Here is a 17,222-nt window from a genome sequence, read left to right as displayed (position 1 = left end):
TCTTTTCTAAGGTGTAGGAATCCAAACATGAGTCCTCCTTGATTTCTCCTAGTATCAAGGACCCCTGTGGTGATCAAACCTCTGCTGACATGGCAGAATCACAGAATCACAGAATGAGTTGGGTTAGAAGGGAGCACAGTGGATCATCTGGTCCAGCCTCTCTGCAGGGTCATCCTAGGGCACATGGCACAGCATTCTATCCAGACACTTCTCGAACATCTCCAGTCAAGGAGACCCCACAACCTCTCTGGGAAACTTGTTCCAGAGCAGTCACTCACACAGAAGGCTCTTCCTCATATTCAGGTGGAACTTCCTGTGCATCAGTTTCTGCCTGTTGCCTCTTGTCTTACTGCTGGGCGCCATCAAGAAGAGCCTGAATCCATCCTCTTGACACCTTCCCTTAAGCTACTCAGACATTGATGAGGTCCCCTCCCAGCCATCACTTCTTGAGCCTGAACAGGCCCAGCTCCCTGAGCCTTTCCTTGTAAGAGACATGCTCCAGTGCCTCGGCATCATGTCCCAGGGCATCGCACCTTATAACAGGGGTACTTCACTTCAACCCAGGGATCAGGAGGCTCCCATCTCACAGGGCTCGTAGGCATGGGAGAGCCCACTTCTAGCAAATGTCTGAGTGGGACGAGTTGAAACACTGAGAAACTTGAAGGTGCCTCAGGAACAGAGGGCTCTGCCCGGCGGGGCCACTGTATGGGCACATAAAGGATATGGACACATGAAGTCTCTGGACACATGAGGGCTATGGACACACGAAGGGTACTTACACACGAAGCGCAGGGACACATGCAGGGTACGGACACACGAAGGGCACAGACACACGAAGGGCAGGCCTGGAGCGGCAGACAGGCCGCACGGCCCCCCCGCGGCCTCAGCCGAGCGTCCCGGGCCGCGCTCCCGCCGCCGGGACGGAGGCACCTGCTCCGCCGGCCCACTGGCAGCGCCGGCCGCAGGGGGGGGTCGCCAGGCCCGGGGGCACACACGAGCCACAGCGTTCCTCCGATCAAGGCAATTATAACCCGTAATTGCTGATCTACTGTAGCTCTCGCTTGAAAACCGGCGGGCAGTCGGGTTCTGCAATTAACTCGTGCTCACACTGCCGTCCCTCCGCTCCCTCGGGAACGGCCCGGCCTCCTCCGGCCCGGCCCGGGCGCGGAGCTGAGGGTCGGGAGCGCGCCCAGCCCGCCCGGCCCTGCGGCCCCCCTGCCGCCCGCCGCCGCCGCCGCACCGCGCGGGCCCTGCGCTCCGCCCCGGCCGGGGCCGCGGGGGCGCTCGGAGTCCCGCCCGCACGGCGCGCACACACACGCGGGGATACACTCACGCACACCGGGACACGCGGACACACGCACACGGGGCACTGGGACACAGACACGGACATAGACACGGGCACACGGAAGCGCACCCCGCGCCGCAAACATGGCGCTGGTGCCCTGCCAGGTGCTGCGCGCCGCCATCCTCCTGTCCTATTGCTCCATCCTGTGCAATTACAAGGCCATTGACATGCCCGCGCATCAGACCTATGGAGGCAGCTGGAAATTTCTGACCTTCATAGACCTGGTAAGTGCCCCCGGCGGCGGCCGTGGCCCTGCCCCCTCCCCCGGGCTGCCCGTGCAGCGGCCGCGGCCCGGGCGCACCGCGGCCCCCGGCGCTCGACGGCCTCGCCATGCGGTGACCTTAAAGCGGGGCGGCGACATGTTGGGGCTGCAGGGCCGGCCGTGAGAGGAGGCAGCCGGACACCGCGGAGCCGGGTGCTTTGAACGGAGAGAGGCACGGACAAAGCCGAGCGGCTGCTGCGTGTAAGCGGCCGTGGGGAAGGTGCGCCTGACGGCCTGTCACCCACCCCAGTGGCGATGATGTGTTTCCCCTTTTCTAATGGCCAACAGTGAACACCAGAACGTGCTGGCCCAGCATCTGGCTCCCGTGTGCCGTCAAAATAAAATATATGTCTTGTGCCCTTTGGCCCTTCTGAGGAATCCATCCGTGACAGGTGCAATTGTGTCAGTGATGCAAAAAGTGCCAGGCAACTCCAACTTGCCAGATCCAGTTAGTTTTGGTTGCAAATCCATAAATGAGTGTATGAAATAAAAGCCGTGTCCTTTCATTATATTTCTTCGTAAGGGTCCAGATCTGGAAGAGTCAGCAGCATGCTGGCCTGCTGGAAAACGCCAGGTGCTAGCCAGGGCTATTTTTAATCTGAGCTTCCTAGGCTCGCTGCCTCCACAACAAGTGTTCCCTTAGTGCAGGTGGGAGGAGAGGGGGCGGGAGGAAGAGAGGCGGTGGGAGGAGAAACTTCGTTTCTGGTTCAGAAATATGATAGCAAACTTACACCTAGTACCTAGATCAAAATACTTTTTTTTTTTTTTTCTTTAATTAGGTGAGAAACTTTGCGGTTCCAGTTCAGTTACTGAAAAGTCCCAAAATGCAAGTATTTCAGTGCCTCCCAGTGATAATACCTCTCTCAGAACTTCACTGTAGATTCACGAGTATTGCTGCTATTGCCTACACACATGCCACTGACTCAATAGGTTGAGTCTGTGGGCTTGGAGACCAAATTCAAACACTAGTTGCCAAGCAGGTCAAGTGTGCAAATTTCTGTATCAGGATTAAGTTAAGGTTCACTGAGGTCCATATTTTATTTGCAGAGAAGAAGCATCATCTGCATTTTTCACTTAATCAGGGTAATTTTTTTTATGTGCAAAAATTTGCAGAAGCTCTGAGATCCACAGCAGTGCTTTTGCTGCAACTGTAAATTGGTGTCTTAAGGCTTGATGTTTCTCTGAAGGACAAATAGAATCTATTTTTTTACCTTTTGGGTTGCTGAACAGTACTGTCTGTAATATTGGTTAATAGAAGTTATAATATAATCCCAGTAAGTTAGGGGGGTAGCTGTTGACTTCAGTGACAGTTGAACTGTCACTGGAAGTGAATCAGCTAAAGCTAAAAGCCAATAATCTCTTTGAGTCCCCTTCACCTTTTTCTCTTTTCTCTTAACCCTGACAGTTGCTTGAGAACTAAGTCAACCAGGGCTGTCACACAGTGAAAATTTAACTGTAAGTGACAGTCATCATTTCCCAAAAATTATAGCCTTGTCTATGGCAAGTTCATGTGGACTTTTCCATCAAAGCATGTACATGGTTTAGGGCCTCAAAAGGTCAATGTAAATATGTAGTGCTTTCTAAAATATCTAGAGCAGTTATCAGCTGCATTTAGTAATTTCTTTCCTTTAGCTAATAGTTGTCATGCGTTTCTCACAGTCAAGCCCAGTAGCTGAGAAAAGGTTTAGCAATTTCTTACAGTCTTCAGTCCTTCAAAATAACACACAGTTCAATGGCTTGAATGCCTTTCTCAGTGACTAGCCAGCATGCAGAACTCTCCTCTTGCTGACAATATTTCCTTACATCTAAATGGCCCTGCCAGCATCTTTTGTAAGCAAATTTATCTTACTGTTCTCTGGGACAACTAGGAGACTCGATGGAACAAAACCATTTAGATTCCTGAGGAGGATACCAGGAGGCATGATTGGAGGATGTTAGGCACATTTCCAAAATCTTGTATCTTGACTAAGTCTTGAAAAGCTCTTCCATAAGTTTCAGTTTGCTCAGCCATGTGCACTGTTCCTGTGTCAGTCACATTCAAAGGCTGTCTAGACGAAATATCATCAATGCCAGAGTCTTGGCAGACGTGTGTTCTTGCTACAGATTGTACCTCCACAAACAGAGATTTCATCTTTGACATCACAGAAGCACGTAGAAGTTTTTTCTGCTTCCAAAAACTGCTACCAGTTTTTGAGAAAAGTCAGTTTATGACTTTAATCTGAAAAGTAATTTGGACTTTTTCCATCTGTCCATTTGCAAAGGGATGTTCATTCCAGTCTCAGCCTCCATAAATCTCTTGGAGTTTCAAGTAGCCAGTTTTGTAGAGGTACTATGGGAAATGATTTACAGTTATCTGCAGGTAATATACTTTTGAACGGAATTATGAAAATATAGTAGTTTGGACTCTAAAACACAGGACAATAAAACATTTTAAGTGTATGCAGTGATTTAACAGTAGACTTTGAGCCCCCACACTGTTCACGGAAGTTGAGCATTATGAGGAAGTTGTTTAATACAAATGTAATGTCCCTGTCCATCCAAAATATTTTGGATATTCATATCTAAGTGGTGTTTTAGATGCAAATGTTCATTCTTAATCTCTCCTGTCCTTGAATTACAAAATAAAGCAAGCGCAATCAATGACTTCTTTTAACTGCTGTCATTTTGAAGACTTAATTTTTTTTTGCAGTTGTAAATGTGGTAGCAACATTCCCTAAAACACCTGTGTCAGTGGAATGTTTTTCTGGTTTATGAAGCAATGCGCAGGCAATATGTTTTGACATTACGCTCAAGATGCTCCTGACTGTTGCTACTAATAGTAGTATCTCCACTTCTTTTGGTATGTAGAGGTGGTAGATACTTACCCTGCTTGTTCAAAAGGTGGCAAAGATAGCTGCCTAGTACCTGCGTATTCCAAAGCCCACACAGAGAGCAATGTCTTCTTTGTTATGTAAAGAGTGGAAAACCAAGGTATGAAGAGGTAAAGAGTTGCTGCCAAAATCAGTCAGTGAGCCCAGCAGATGGAATTATGGAGCTGAATATTCAGGCTAGTTCAAAACTACGTGTTGTTTTAATTTAAACTCAAAACACAAACCAAGCCTTGAAGTTAGTTCCTATGAAAACAGCAAAGAATTGGATTCAGATGGGATATTTCAAGAAATGGGCCTAAAATTTCTTGTATAGCTGCCTTTGTTTAACTCAGATTCACAATTTTATGCTGTAATACTAGAATGCTGCAGGACATCACTGTCCTGTGCCACATCCCATAAATTCATTGCTGAGCCTAATAGCTGAAATTTAAGTTAGGCCAGAAATGATGCCAGCAGATATGATTCTTTGCAACAAGTTTTTCATCTTATGTAAAACCCTCAGAAATTTTCCTTACACAGTTCTGTAGGTACTTGAAGTAGCTGGGTAGAAGATAATAGTACTTGATCATCCTGCATACACTGCAATCGCACACTTGCCTTTATGAATACGCATTTGTTGAGGAGTCCACTGCACCAACTTGTTTAAAAGTTGTTATTACATTTTATTCTTCAGTTTCTCTGGGACCTCTTACTGTTATTGGGAGAGGAGGTGAAATTAAATAGAATTTGTCTTCTGGAATAAAGTGGAGCCTGTGGGTACCAAAAGAAGACCAAATAAATTTTTTGTGTTTGGGTGTGGGTAATAATTAGCAGAAAAGTAACTTAGAGTTTTAAGTATGTACCTCCTTAGTAAGAGATGCTTAGTGCTGGTCTAAATAGCATCTAGTTTTCATTGTGCAGTTTCTCTGGAAACTTTATTACTCAAAGAAAGTAGAGTAAACCAAAATATTAGTGCACATGTATTAACAAATTTATGGTTTTTTGGTTTTGTATTTTATAATCTTAAGGTCTTCCTGATTGGCTGCACAGGGTAGTTACAGAGAGAAAAAGCAAGGCCAGATTTTTGGAAGCAGTCTCAAGTGTTGTGTTTTATGATTAATCATCATAAAATTATTGGTCCCATTTTGAATATCAGAATGTTAACCTGAATGTTCCTATGACTTGATTCAGGGCAGCCAAAGGCAGAAAGGAACAGATTTTGCTCATACATAAATCTGCCTGATGTTATACATTTATTATTCTCATGAAAGAAATAGCAGGATGTCTGTGTGAACTTTATATACATTATCTGGCAGATTGAGTTCTACAAAAAATAGGTATGTGCTCTGTTTGCAGCATGTATTTTTTGCCAGTAAATGCTGTATTTTATTTTTTTTTTTCGGAAAATACCTTTAGATTTAGTTTGATTAAGTTCAAGTAAGTGATCAGAACTTAGTTCCTTGTCTTTGAAAATTTTCAGAGGGTCATGTTATCAACAGGACTAGAAACTCAAGTTGTAAGACTTACAATTTATTTATTTAGTGTATTAGTTATGAAGTTACATGAGATACAGTTACTAGACAACAAACAAAGGTATTAGCTTAACAAAACACAGCTAAAAACCTTTGGTGATTTGTGCCCAGTTTGGATTTGGTCAAGCTGATAGGAAATAAAAGGACCAGAAAATACTAGAGGCCAAAAGTTTCAGAATGAAGGAATAATAAATTGTACCATTTCTGTATTATCTGAAATGGAGCAAATTTCATTGCTGTCTGTATGGGTTACACTTGCCACAAACAGAGGACAAAAGTAGAAACACATTCCACACTATGGGATATAACTATGACTCTTTTACAGGATTTCCCTTGGTAAAATGAATTTCACCTTACGATTCCTTTTTCATCATCTGTAAAGTTAGCCTGATACGGAAGTGTTTTATGGGTTTTGAGTTAAAATATTCCAGAAGTGTAAAATATTACTATGTATTATTCCCAGCAGTAATTCATCATCATATCTAAATATCTTTTATAATATTTAATCTTTAATAGCATACAGTCAATGGAGAATTTATCAGTTTACATAGGAAGGAATTGCTTTTTCAGGAATAACAAGATGACGTTTCTTAATGATACCTAAGGTATTTGAGAGAAAGGGTAACAATATGCGTAGGAGAGCCATTTAAGTGTTTCAGAGCTTTTTTTTTTTCACTCTTGGGCTGTAAACATGTCTGGGGAACAGTAATGTATAGTGCTGTTGATGCAGTAATAAAAATGTAATAGTGTCACCCTTTTTTATTCATAGACCCATGTTTTCCATTTGCTGTTGGTAGTACTATTACAAATTGAGTGGAATTTGAGCACTACATTGAAGTGTTCCGTTTTCACATTGCATTAGTCTGCTTTTATTTTACAATTCTACTTAAGTATGATGTACATTTAATTTGGGAATTCTCAGGGAAGTTATGGCTATCTTGAACTATTTGTGTTGGCAATAGGGTTGGCAGCATAAAGCAGGAGAACGGAAGAGAGAAAAAATGGAGATCACTTTCTATGATGATAGATTTAACTAATGACAATAATATTATTTTAGAACTTGGAGTAGGTAAGTGATATGTAACAGTGCTGTGTTTTACATCAGTGTACAGTCTGTAGAGTTTTGCCAGAACAGTTTCAAATGATGACAACTTCAAGAAGCTGGTTTAGTAGTCTTTCTGTTGCCCTTTGAAAAACATCCTATTTACTTAAGTTCTGTAACAGTCGAATTGTTTTCTTTAAAATTTTATTATAGTGGTAAGGATAATTCAGATAATCTTACATGCCTTCATATGGCCAAATTGTTTTAAACAATTAGTTTAAACAAGGACAACACACCTTGTGTTCTACGTTAGTGTTTTTCGCTGAAGGCATTTGGGTTCTGAACTGTCCTAATCCATTGTGAATATAAGTATATAAAAATTATTTAATCAATGTATTTTTGACCTTGTATTTGTGTTATGTTAAGGCAGCCATGTAAGTTTATGCAAGAAATAGATTCTGGAAGATTGATTTTCTTAAGTTTTAGCAAAGATCTATATAACCTATCAAATAATACTCTTAACTAGTATAGAAAATTGCAAACTTAGTGTTCTAAATTAAATATATTTGTAATAAAAATCAAATAACACTTGATTCTTTGCAGTTACATGAACCTTAGGATTTACAAAGACTTCTAGGGTAAATACACATGTGGGTGGTTACTTACTTTGTCCTTAGGCAGAAAAAGAAGAAAAAGAAACTTGATTATCTGAAAACTGGGAAACCCTCACATGATAAAAGTGTTCTATTATTGGTGTGCTATTATGCCACTGTACAACAAAATTGAAGTTGACCTATAAGTAAAAAAAAAAGCCCTTATGAAATTACAAAACCTTCACATTCCACAGATACAAGTTTGCAGATTTGAATAAAGTCAAATGTAGAATGTAATAAAGAACAAATAGGCAATTCTGCAGTGTTTTGAACACAATAGATGAGATTAATTGTGGAGGATTATGCTGAGTGTGTATTTACCTGAACAAACTAATAAAAAAAAATCTTAGATTCCTTCTATTAGATTAAGTATTTTCTGTGCTGCAACCTTCCATATCTAATAATAGGTTTTGTGAGGGCTTGCCTATCCCAATGCAATATTTAGAAGACATTTTTCTAATTGTGCTATTTTAATATAGACTCTGATATTGGGAGGAGCTCAGTGTGGGTGGTGAATTTCTTGTCATTTGGAGTTCTAATTGCTAATGCAATTCCAGACAGTAAATGTAAAAAAGATCACCGCCAGTGACAGGTTAGTATGCTCTCTGTAGAATTCAAGAGTGAAATAAGTATTGATGTATAACAAAGTTCACATTGTATATTTCTATATTTGAAATAAAAGTGATGTTATTGCTTGCAGAAGATCATGCAGAACATCAAACTCCTTTCAGTGTAGTTTTTTGGGGTTTTTTTAAGTATTTAATCTGAGGCCTGGTCTTCTCATCTTGATGTTCCAGTATATATATATCTATATATATCCATATATATGGTATATAATATAGAAACAAAATTGACAATTGACTTATTTTGTAGACCAACTCTTTGAATATGAAAAGCTTTCATCCTTCCAATGAAAGCTTTTTCAAATTTTGCCTTATTTGCCAGCATTTATTTGTATAGTTATATATTCCCTGTACTGTGTTTTCCAAGGCTCTGAAATTGTTATTAGTCTTCAAAGCCTTGCAGGCTTTGTTCCATTACTCTTACTATGTATAATGCAAGATTTTTTCAACTCAGCATAGTTAAATATGCTACCACTGAAAAAGCTGTGTTTAACTTCAGTGGATGGAAAAGTTAACCCAACTCTGAAGAAAAAACAAAATCTGTTGGAAGCTAAAGTAAAACTTCCAGACTTTTCAGACAGGAAGGAACTCTAAAGTAAGTTAAAATTTACAAGTATGTTTTTGTAAGACTTAAAACCTAACCCCTCTCCCACTTAGGATGGTGATTCCTGATTAAGATTTTTTTTTATTATTATTTTTATTTTTTTTTTAAATACTGCAAAATTGCTTTTATACTGCAGATTTTAGGGATTCTGTTGGTTGAAAACAGGCTAAGCTCATATGAAATGCTAGGAGAAAACAAGACCCTGATTTTCATTTGTATGAAGCCTCCTTCTGGCTTCTTAGCTAAATCCATGCAATTTTCCCTTGAAAGTTTGAAAGTACCATTTGAATGCCTCTAGTTGCATTCCCTGAACATTTTGTCTTGCTGTTGCACTTACAAGCATCCAGTTTACAATAGGTTTTCCAAAAAAGGATGCCAGAAGGTGCAATTGTATAATAATTTCCACTTAAATCTGTGTGTAGCTGACATGGTTCAGGTATTTTTGCTGCAGTTGTCAGTCAGGTTAGTTGTTCTAAAGTGCGTGAGGGCTCTGCAGTATAGCTTAAAACAAAACTAGTACTGCTGCATTTTTCCTAGTAGAATATTTGGTGTCCTGCTAAAGTAGAATAGAATGTGCAGGAGAGCAGGATGTAAAATACCTCGCTAATTCCTTCCTTACTTGTAAAGCAGCACACAAGGATTTCTTGAAATCAGCTGGTCCAAGTGAAATAATGTAAGAGGCTGAATCTTAATTCTACAAATGCTGCTAGACTCTTCAGACTGTTTGAGCTGCTTGTGCAGGAAGGGACCTAGCTGAGAATTTAAATTTTAATCTATTAGGAATTGATAGGCTCATTTTTTATTTCAGTGCTGTCTGTATTTGTATATTTTATTAAACCTAGGGGTTTGTGTGCCTGAGGGTAAATTTACTTTTTTCCTTCCCTATATTTGTGTATATTTTATAATATGTCTTGAAGCCTTCTGGTCCTGGCAGCACCTAAGTAATAAATTGTTATTTATTATTATTATTGCTAGTATTATTAGAATTCATTAGGAGTGGGAGTTCCACATGCAAGCACAGGTGGCATATGTTTCTAAATGTAATTGATCAAATGCAAAAGGAAGAAAGAAACTGATGACTTTAAATGCCACTGTATGGGTTGATAAAATACTAGGGTACAAAAAGGATGTTTTCCCTGCAAGGTGCTGAACAAGCTTGTGCCTGAAGTGGTGGAAGCATTCCATACAGCTAGTGTTGGGGCAGGGGGCTGATCTTGAGGCAAAGCAGTGGGAAGCAGAGAAGACACAAGTTGTTTATAGGCAGTGTTTGTAGAGGCTCTTCTGTTTTCTCTTTTTACAGAAGTTTGCCCTTCTCTAAAGAAGGGAAGTAGGGAAGTGAGAGAGAAAAGGAATCATGCATGACAGCACTCTTTACCTGGGGCACGTAGGTCATAGAGTGCACCATGCTGACCAGTCTTGTGTTATGACAAACTGGTATTTAGGTATTTGACTGCCAGCTATGAGGACAAAGTGAGGGAAGGCAAAGGGTGGAGATGCATGGTGGCTGGTATTTCTTGGCTAAATCAGCATGTGTTAGCTCCCTCAGACTTCCCTCCTTTCCTTTTCCTCTCTGTCATTTCTTCCTCCCACACACCCACATAGTCTCCCCACACAGCCCCCCTGACTGGGGGCACTGGTGCCACAGCACTGTTTCCCCACGGATACGTGTTTGGCTTTGCACACTCTGCTCAGCGCAGGGTGCTTGCAAAGCTTGTCCCTAGTTAGAAGCCATATGCACTGACAGATGCAGAGGTCCCCATTTGCTGTTCACTTAGGCTTACAAACAAATGGAGACTCCATGCTGTGAAAACTTTCTTAACCTGTGTTTACTTGTTCTGTGTTCCAAGGACTGTGCAGTAGACGCAATTGTCTGCATTCCAGTAGGTCCCCAGAAGCAAGTCCCAGGAATGCGTGAGTCACAATGGAAACCTCTGCTGTGTGGAACTGCATGGCACAGTACTTTAATGCTGGACATTCAGGAGGCTGAAAGGGATTTGGTGTCTTCAGGTGTGGATACACATCTTTGTGTACATTTGGTATAATAGTTATTTACCTATGCTGCACATAATTTGAAAACAGCAAACTGTTCATAAGAGCTACTCTGTTCCATAGCCTCTCCATATGCTGTGCACATCTCAGAGTAAACTGGTCTGCTACTGCTGAAGTCAGTTTAGGTGACCAATTAATGAACACTGGGTCAAAGACTACAGTGGTTCAAGATGCTGTTCAAGTTTTTCATTGTCAACTGTAGAGGACAGGAGAGAATAGACAGCTTTTGGTCAACTGTCTCATGACCTACCATGGTGAGAAAGGGATATTCCTGCATTTATTAAGGAGCTAATGATGTTTCTAATTCTAATATATTATTATAGAAGATTAGCATTCAAATCTCCTTGACTCATTGCCAGTATAATTTCGGAAGCTAGACACCTCTGGTTTTCCACCAGATTGTATTCTATGCTATTAAGTTATATGTCATTTCAGGCTAAGTTTTATTCTCTTTTTCTCATGGTTTGGGGAAGAAAGTACTTCAATTTTTTACCAAATACTACCAAAATACTTCAAAGCTGTTTTGTTCTCTATTAATTACAAGTCTGAGTTCAAATGATGAGATGTATTTTATGACAATGCATTTTAGAAAAGGGTGGAGGGATCTCTTGTTACTTCAAGGATTTGGGCCAGTGGGATGTGAACTTCTTGGTTTTAAAATTCAACTGGCAACATAAAAGCAAAATATGAATGTTCTTGAGGGTGTGCAAGGGGTGACTCCTTTCATCCACTGCTGGCTTTGTCTGTGAAAGTGCCGTCCCTTTGTCCTGATCCATTTGTGCCCTGTATGACCCAGTCAGATTCCTCAGTTGCAAGTTGTTGTCAGCAATCGGCAACCATATATATTTGTATATTTTTATAAATAAAATATATATTTTCTTCCTTTTTTTCCTTATAGGAATCCTCCTGTCCGCTATCTCTTTCCCTTTTCTAATATCTTCTAACCCAGCACAGTTTCCTTGACCTTTCAGCTCTGCATCACAGTTCCAATTGCACACCCAGTGCTCTTCCAGCAGCCTGTGTTTTCTCATCAAGTGCTGCTTTTCTTACCCCACATACTCCTTACACTCCTTCCCCACCATTCACACATACTGTCTTTCCTCCCAGGGCATTCGATCTCATGTATTCTGCTGCGTTCTCACCCTGTCCTTCCCAAACACCAGACCTACTCAGTGTCATTTGTTCTCCTGTGTTTTTAAAGCACCTTGTATAGACCCAAACCAATAAAAAATAAGCCATCTTCCACTAGAAAAACTTGATCTTGGTGTGGCGTGGCCTTAAATAAACCAGTTTGGAAATTATGCTGTTACATAAGACTCTTAGCTTTGCTTTCTGTTTTTGAACAAGTTTTTAAGCATCCTGGTTACAGGAAAAAAAAAAGCCTGTAAGTGTTGAGCATAATGGATCATGATCCTAATGTTTATTATGGTGTTAAAATCTTGTCACTTCTTGGTAGTCTGCCATTCAATTTTTTTATTATAAAATTTCCAATTCAGAAGCAGGTCCTTGATAAAACCTGACATTTAACATGAAAAATAAAAATTATGTACATAATCAGCAATCACTATTTATTCAGACATTTTATATCTTTGTTTTTTGTAATGTACTTATTTTAAATGAAATGTTGAAATTATTTAAATTGTATTTTATATTTCTTAATAAGAAAACTTGTCTTTTAACAATTGTCATGAGGTTTGAAATCTACTACTTTCAGTGAAATTAGCAAAAATATTTTTGAACATTGCTTAGCTTGTCAGCTGTTAATAGAAGCAGCTTTTTTTTTTTATGTGAACATATACAAGTACTTATACCTTGTTTGTGGGTGCGAATTTTGGCTGTATGCAGACACACCTGGTACAGTTTAGGAGTAAGGAAAGAGAGAAATACACATTTCAGAGTGGTAACTTTCTCCTCAAACTCACATGAAAACATTCTCATTTTTGTCGGAGGTTACCAGCTACGGATGAGCCTGCCATGGCTCCACTCCCCCGTTTCCAGCCATGAGCAAGGCTGAACACAGGCCCAGTGGACACATACAAAGGCAGAAGTGTAAAATCAGGTTGCCTCTCATCCAGGTCAATACAAATAAAATTCTGATTGGACTAGGTGGTTTAGGGTCAATATCTTTTAAGATACATCAGCCAGGATGTCAAGTGATGTTTGGAACAAAGAATGCTCAAAGAATGACACGCCTAGAGTCTGTATCTTGCTTGGTTAGCCTTCCTGTGCTGAACACAGGGCTGGGCAGCAGTCAGGGTGCTGTGTTAGGGTGGGAGCACTTTGGTCTTGATACCACTTCTGTCAGAGAGTCCGGCCCTACCACAGGGTTTGACCTGTGTGGCACATCCTGGAACCAGTGTTCACAGCCGCCTCATGTCCCAGGAACTCAGTGCATCTCGCAAAAGTCCAGATCTACAGGGATATTTTGATATTACTTCCAACAGCTAATGGGAAGGTAGCAAAGATCTTGATCTACAGGGGTATTTTGATGTTACTTTTAACAGCTGATGGGAAGGTATTCTCTCTGTATTAGTCACATGTGTTCTGCCTAGTTTGCACAGGAGTTGAGGTCAGACTCCCAGTTCTGGGAGATATAAAGCATCCGCATATGCATGTGACTTAAAAATATGTGATTTTTTAGCACACTGCAAGATAAGACATAAAATATTGAAGGAGGCTTTTTTCTAGTGTTTTTTTTTTTTTTTTTAAATGCCTCTTCTGGTGTGATTGTAAATTTAGAAATTATGAATTTGTTCCAGATGGGAAGAAAAAAATCAATCTCACTATTTCTTGTGAGGAAAAAGATTTAGATAAAGTATTTCAAAATCATGGTTTCGATGCAGTTGAACTTATCAAGTGAAAACAAGACATTTGATTATCTTCATTAAAATACTCAGACAAAACGATGTTACAAAGGAATCAGCCATTGCAGTGAGAAATTTTTATTCAGAAATATTTTCTCAGTGGTATTAGTTGAAAATGTATTAAATTTTCCTTTAGCAAGGACCAGATCAATGTCACAAGAGGACTATAACACTGAAAGTTGTGACTTAATCATAAATATTACCTTATTTCACAGCAGTGGTACCCATGGCGTGTGGAATAGTCAATGCAAACTTAAATTTGAAAGTGAGAGTCAGAACAGGATGTGATAAATCCAAGCCCAGGGAATAACTGAACAATTCTTTAACCTTTCTCTCTCTTTCTTATTTTTTTTTTTTAAATAAATATACAACCTGGTTACAGGGATTAGTAAGTGTTTTGAAGGCAGATCAAATAATAATAATATGGTACAAGAGAAGTTCTGGCCAGTCTTTCCCTTGCAGACCTTGTGTTTTGCCTGCCTTGTTTCTTGTGCTAAGTGGATGTGACCAAACAGTATTTCCCAGACAAAGAACTGTAGTGATGGAGGCAAACATGTTTTATGAGATACTTATTTGCATTGTGTGCCTGTATCTCAGTGGTGTATTTTCAGACGAGGTCTCTTTGGCTAGGTTGTGGTACAGACAGCCTTGATCACTCATTCTGAATCACTCCAGTGTCTTTGTGCTGGTCTCAAGTGTATATATCTTGTGTGAGAGAAGACATATCCTTGATATTCAGAATTCCACAGAGTAAACTGACCTTTTTAAAGGACTCTTTCTAAGCCAGGTAGATGGGGATTCAGCATTCTGAATCAGACCTGGAACAGACCCATCTTTTATTAATATAATGTCTTCTGATTTACTGCAGGAAGACACTGAAATGATTAAGTGCACCGGCAGTCTGCATAAAATGCCTGGGTGACCTCTGAAGCACTATGATAAATATCAACGAAAAAATTTTAAACCTGTATGATCAGCTTAAGGAAAATTAAGCCCATATCTCAGTTTGTTGGAAATGCTGTTAAAGTAGGAAGATAGGTAGTGCCTGCAGAGTGGCAGAAGATCTAGGTCATATCTTTTTCCATATGACCTAAAATGAATGAGTATGCTGGGTGGAAAGTATCTTTCCACTGGAGTTTGCTTTGCAGTTTTTCTCCTTGGTGGTGTTCCCAAAAGAAAGCATAGGTAAAATAGTATTAGCAGCTGATTGACCATTCTAAATAGTCAATCTTGTCTGTTCTCTTTAGAGATGCTTACATGTGTACCATCTCCTTTGTTCTCCTTATTCCAAGAAAGAAGCAGTACACACACAGATAGAGATCTGAAAAAAATAAACATCTTCTGATAGCGTCTCACTAAAATTCCTTTGTAGTGCCATTGTACCTTTTATTACAAGATCTCAAAGCACTTAAGAAATATTTGCTATCTAAGCCTCATGTCTCTGCAGAGAAGTGTGATTTGAACCAAATGCAAGCACAGCAGACAATACTGAAATTGGCTGGACATATAATCATTAAAATCCTTTAGGAATTACCTTAGTTGTGTAATCTGTATGTAAAACATTACTAATCTCAGGTGGTTCAGGAGGTGATGTGGGCCAGAGGCTGCCCACAGATTACTCCTATTCAGCCAACCTTTGGGGCTTTTTGTGGGGTGGAGCTGGAGGTGAGGCTGGTTATTCAACCTGCTCTGCCTGGGCTGTTAAGCATCACCTCCAGTCTGCCTTGTCTCACCTGGTGACTCGCCACTGCTGCTATTCACAGAGATATGGGAAATGTGTGGACATTGCCATCATGTGTGAATGAACCCAGGTGCTACCTCTTTGGTGGAGCAGGAGCAGCCTAACTACACTCCAGCATCACCTTCTGCTGTCCAAGATAGCAGCCACAGCCTGGGGTAGCTTTGGCCATTCCTGGTGTTGCAAGGGGCACTGCTCTCAGCCTATGCCTACCCAGCCACTGCAGAACAAGAGGTGGGGAGAGGCAGGGTGCGTGTTTACATGCTGGATGTAGGCGAGTGCATTTGATGGTACAGGAAGGGTGATCTGAGTACAGGCTGCTGATGAGGGAGGAAGGAAGAGACACAGCTATTTAAGTGGTAGAACGTAGGCTGCTGCTGTGGGTGCAGAGTGGGTGATTGCTGGAGCAGCACTTCAAGAGGCATAGCTCCAGCAGGGCAAGTTGACCTTAAGAGAAAGAAGACAAGGCCACAGACCGGAGATCTGCCTGTGTGCATGCTGAGTTCAGGACATCCCCAGTCTGCAACAGCTGTTGGAATTATGGACATATTTCTGGACAGAAGGAGGTGTACCTGCACTGTGTAGCATATGTGGCATAAATGAAGAATCTCTGGGAAATGTTGAACCTGCTGGGTGTATACTGTGAAGTTAATCCCTGTGCGAACAGTAGGTGTTTATGCAGAAGAACCAGGCATTCAGCAGCCTGGACAAGTACCACGAATCCTTACAGGCTGTCTGAAGATAATTTCTAGCTGGAAAGAGGGAAAAATGAATGTAGGGTAGCTCTAACCTATACGGTGAACATGTAGGTTAGCATGGAGGCTTCCACCCACATGACCTACTTGTGGAACAGCTTATTTTTTGAAATAAACAGCGCAGTATCATCCATGCCTGTTTGAGTAGGACGTGTATTTCTGTTGGCTGGAAGAAAGGAAGGTACAGTTGTCAAGCCCAGATGGAGGCTTTGAAATATGCATGATAGTGGCAGCTGTGTGTGGGAAGAATGAGTTGAAGTGTGTTGAGGAGGAGGAGGAGGCTTGTTTACTGTGCTACTGTCTTCTTGTAGCTGCAGAGTTGAATGAGGAGAAAAATGCGGAATGTGTTTCATGTCCGTGGATTATTGCTTCCCTGTGCTGGACAATTTTTTTCCCCCAATATTCATTATTTGTTTGAAAATTCATAAAGGATCAGTGATTTGCTGTGAAAGAGATTGCAAAGACATATCATGCATATTTTGACAGTCCTGGATCCTCATGGATCAAGTCCCTGATTTCCTGAACTGAGCCCTTCTTCCTGAAGGATCCATCTTGAAAGCTTGGCTGAGGCAACTGTGTGCATCTTTGAAGAAGAATGCATTGTCCTGGCAGCATTTCTGTCCTTGAATTTTGCATGTGCCGTTATTTATTTGTGTATTTCATAATCTGTGGTTATGTAAAGGGTTAAGTCTCTGTATGACTGGCATTTGGGTGTTGGGACCATGTTTTGTTGCTGCTGTAGTCACTGGCTGGCAGTGATGCTCAGGGGTGGCTGCAGGTGAGACGTGGTCACCCTCTTCCTCATGGGGAAAAAGGGGCAGTCAGGGACAGATCGCTGAGGCCTCCCAGCCAAGCCTTGCCTACAGACAGCCTGCTGCTTGGTTCCTGGGTGCCTGCCTTCCTCTC

At 41.2% G+C, this 17,222-nt stretch overlaps 1 protein-coding gene across 2 annotated transcripts in view; it reads left to right on the top strand.

Annotated features, from left to right (window-relative positions):
* The first annotated feature begins 1,221 nt into the window (after positions 1 to 1,221).
* The window catches only part of AIG1 (androgen induced 1), a 133,452-nt gene continuing 117,451 nt past the window's right edge, over positions 1,222 to 17,222 (top strand). Inside the window, exons 1-2 of one of the 2 annotated variants that reach the window (XM_058835950.1) lie at positions 1,222 to 1,569; positions 1,720 to 1,971. In XM_058835950.1, coding sequence (XP_058691933.1) covers positions 1,429 to 1,569; positions 1,720 to 1,731 — 153 coding nt within the window. In that variant the 5' untranslated portion in view covers positions 1,222 to 1,428 and the 3' untranslated portion in view covers positions 1,732 to 1,971. Of the gene's footprint in view, positions 1,570 to 1,719; positions 1,972 to 17,222 lie in introns of those variants that run through there. The other variant, XM_058835949.1, reaches the window with a different exon arrangement.

The sequence above is a fragment of the Poecile atricapillus genome, chromosome 3, assembly GCF_030490865.1.
Source record: "Poecile atricapillus isolate bPoeAtr1 chromosome 3, bPoeAtr1.hap1, whole genome shotgun sequence".
In the NCBI taxonomy this organism is placed as follows: Eukaryota; Metazoa; Chordata; class Aves; order Passeriformes; family Paridae; genus Poecile; species Poecile atricapillus.
The sequence above is the reverse complement of the archived record's forward strand: the minus strand, read 5'-3'. Positions and strand labels throughout refer to the sequence as shown.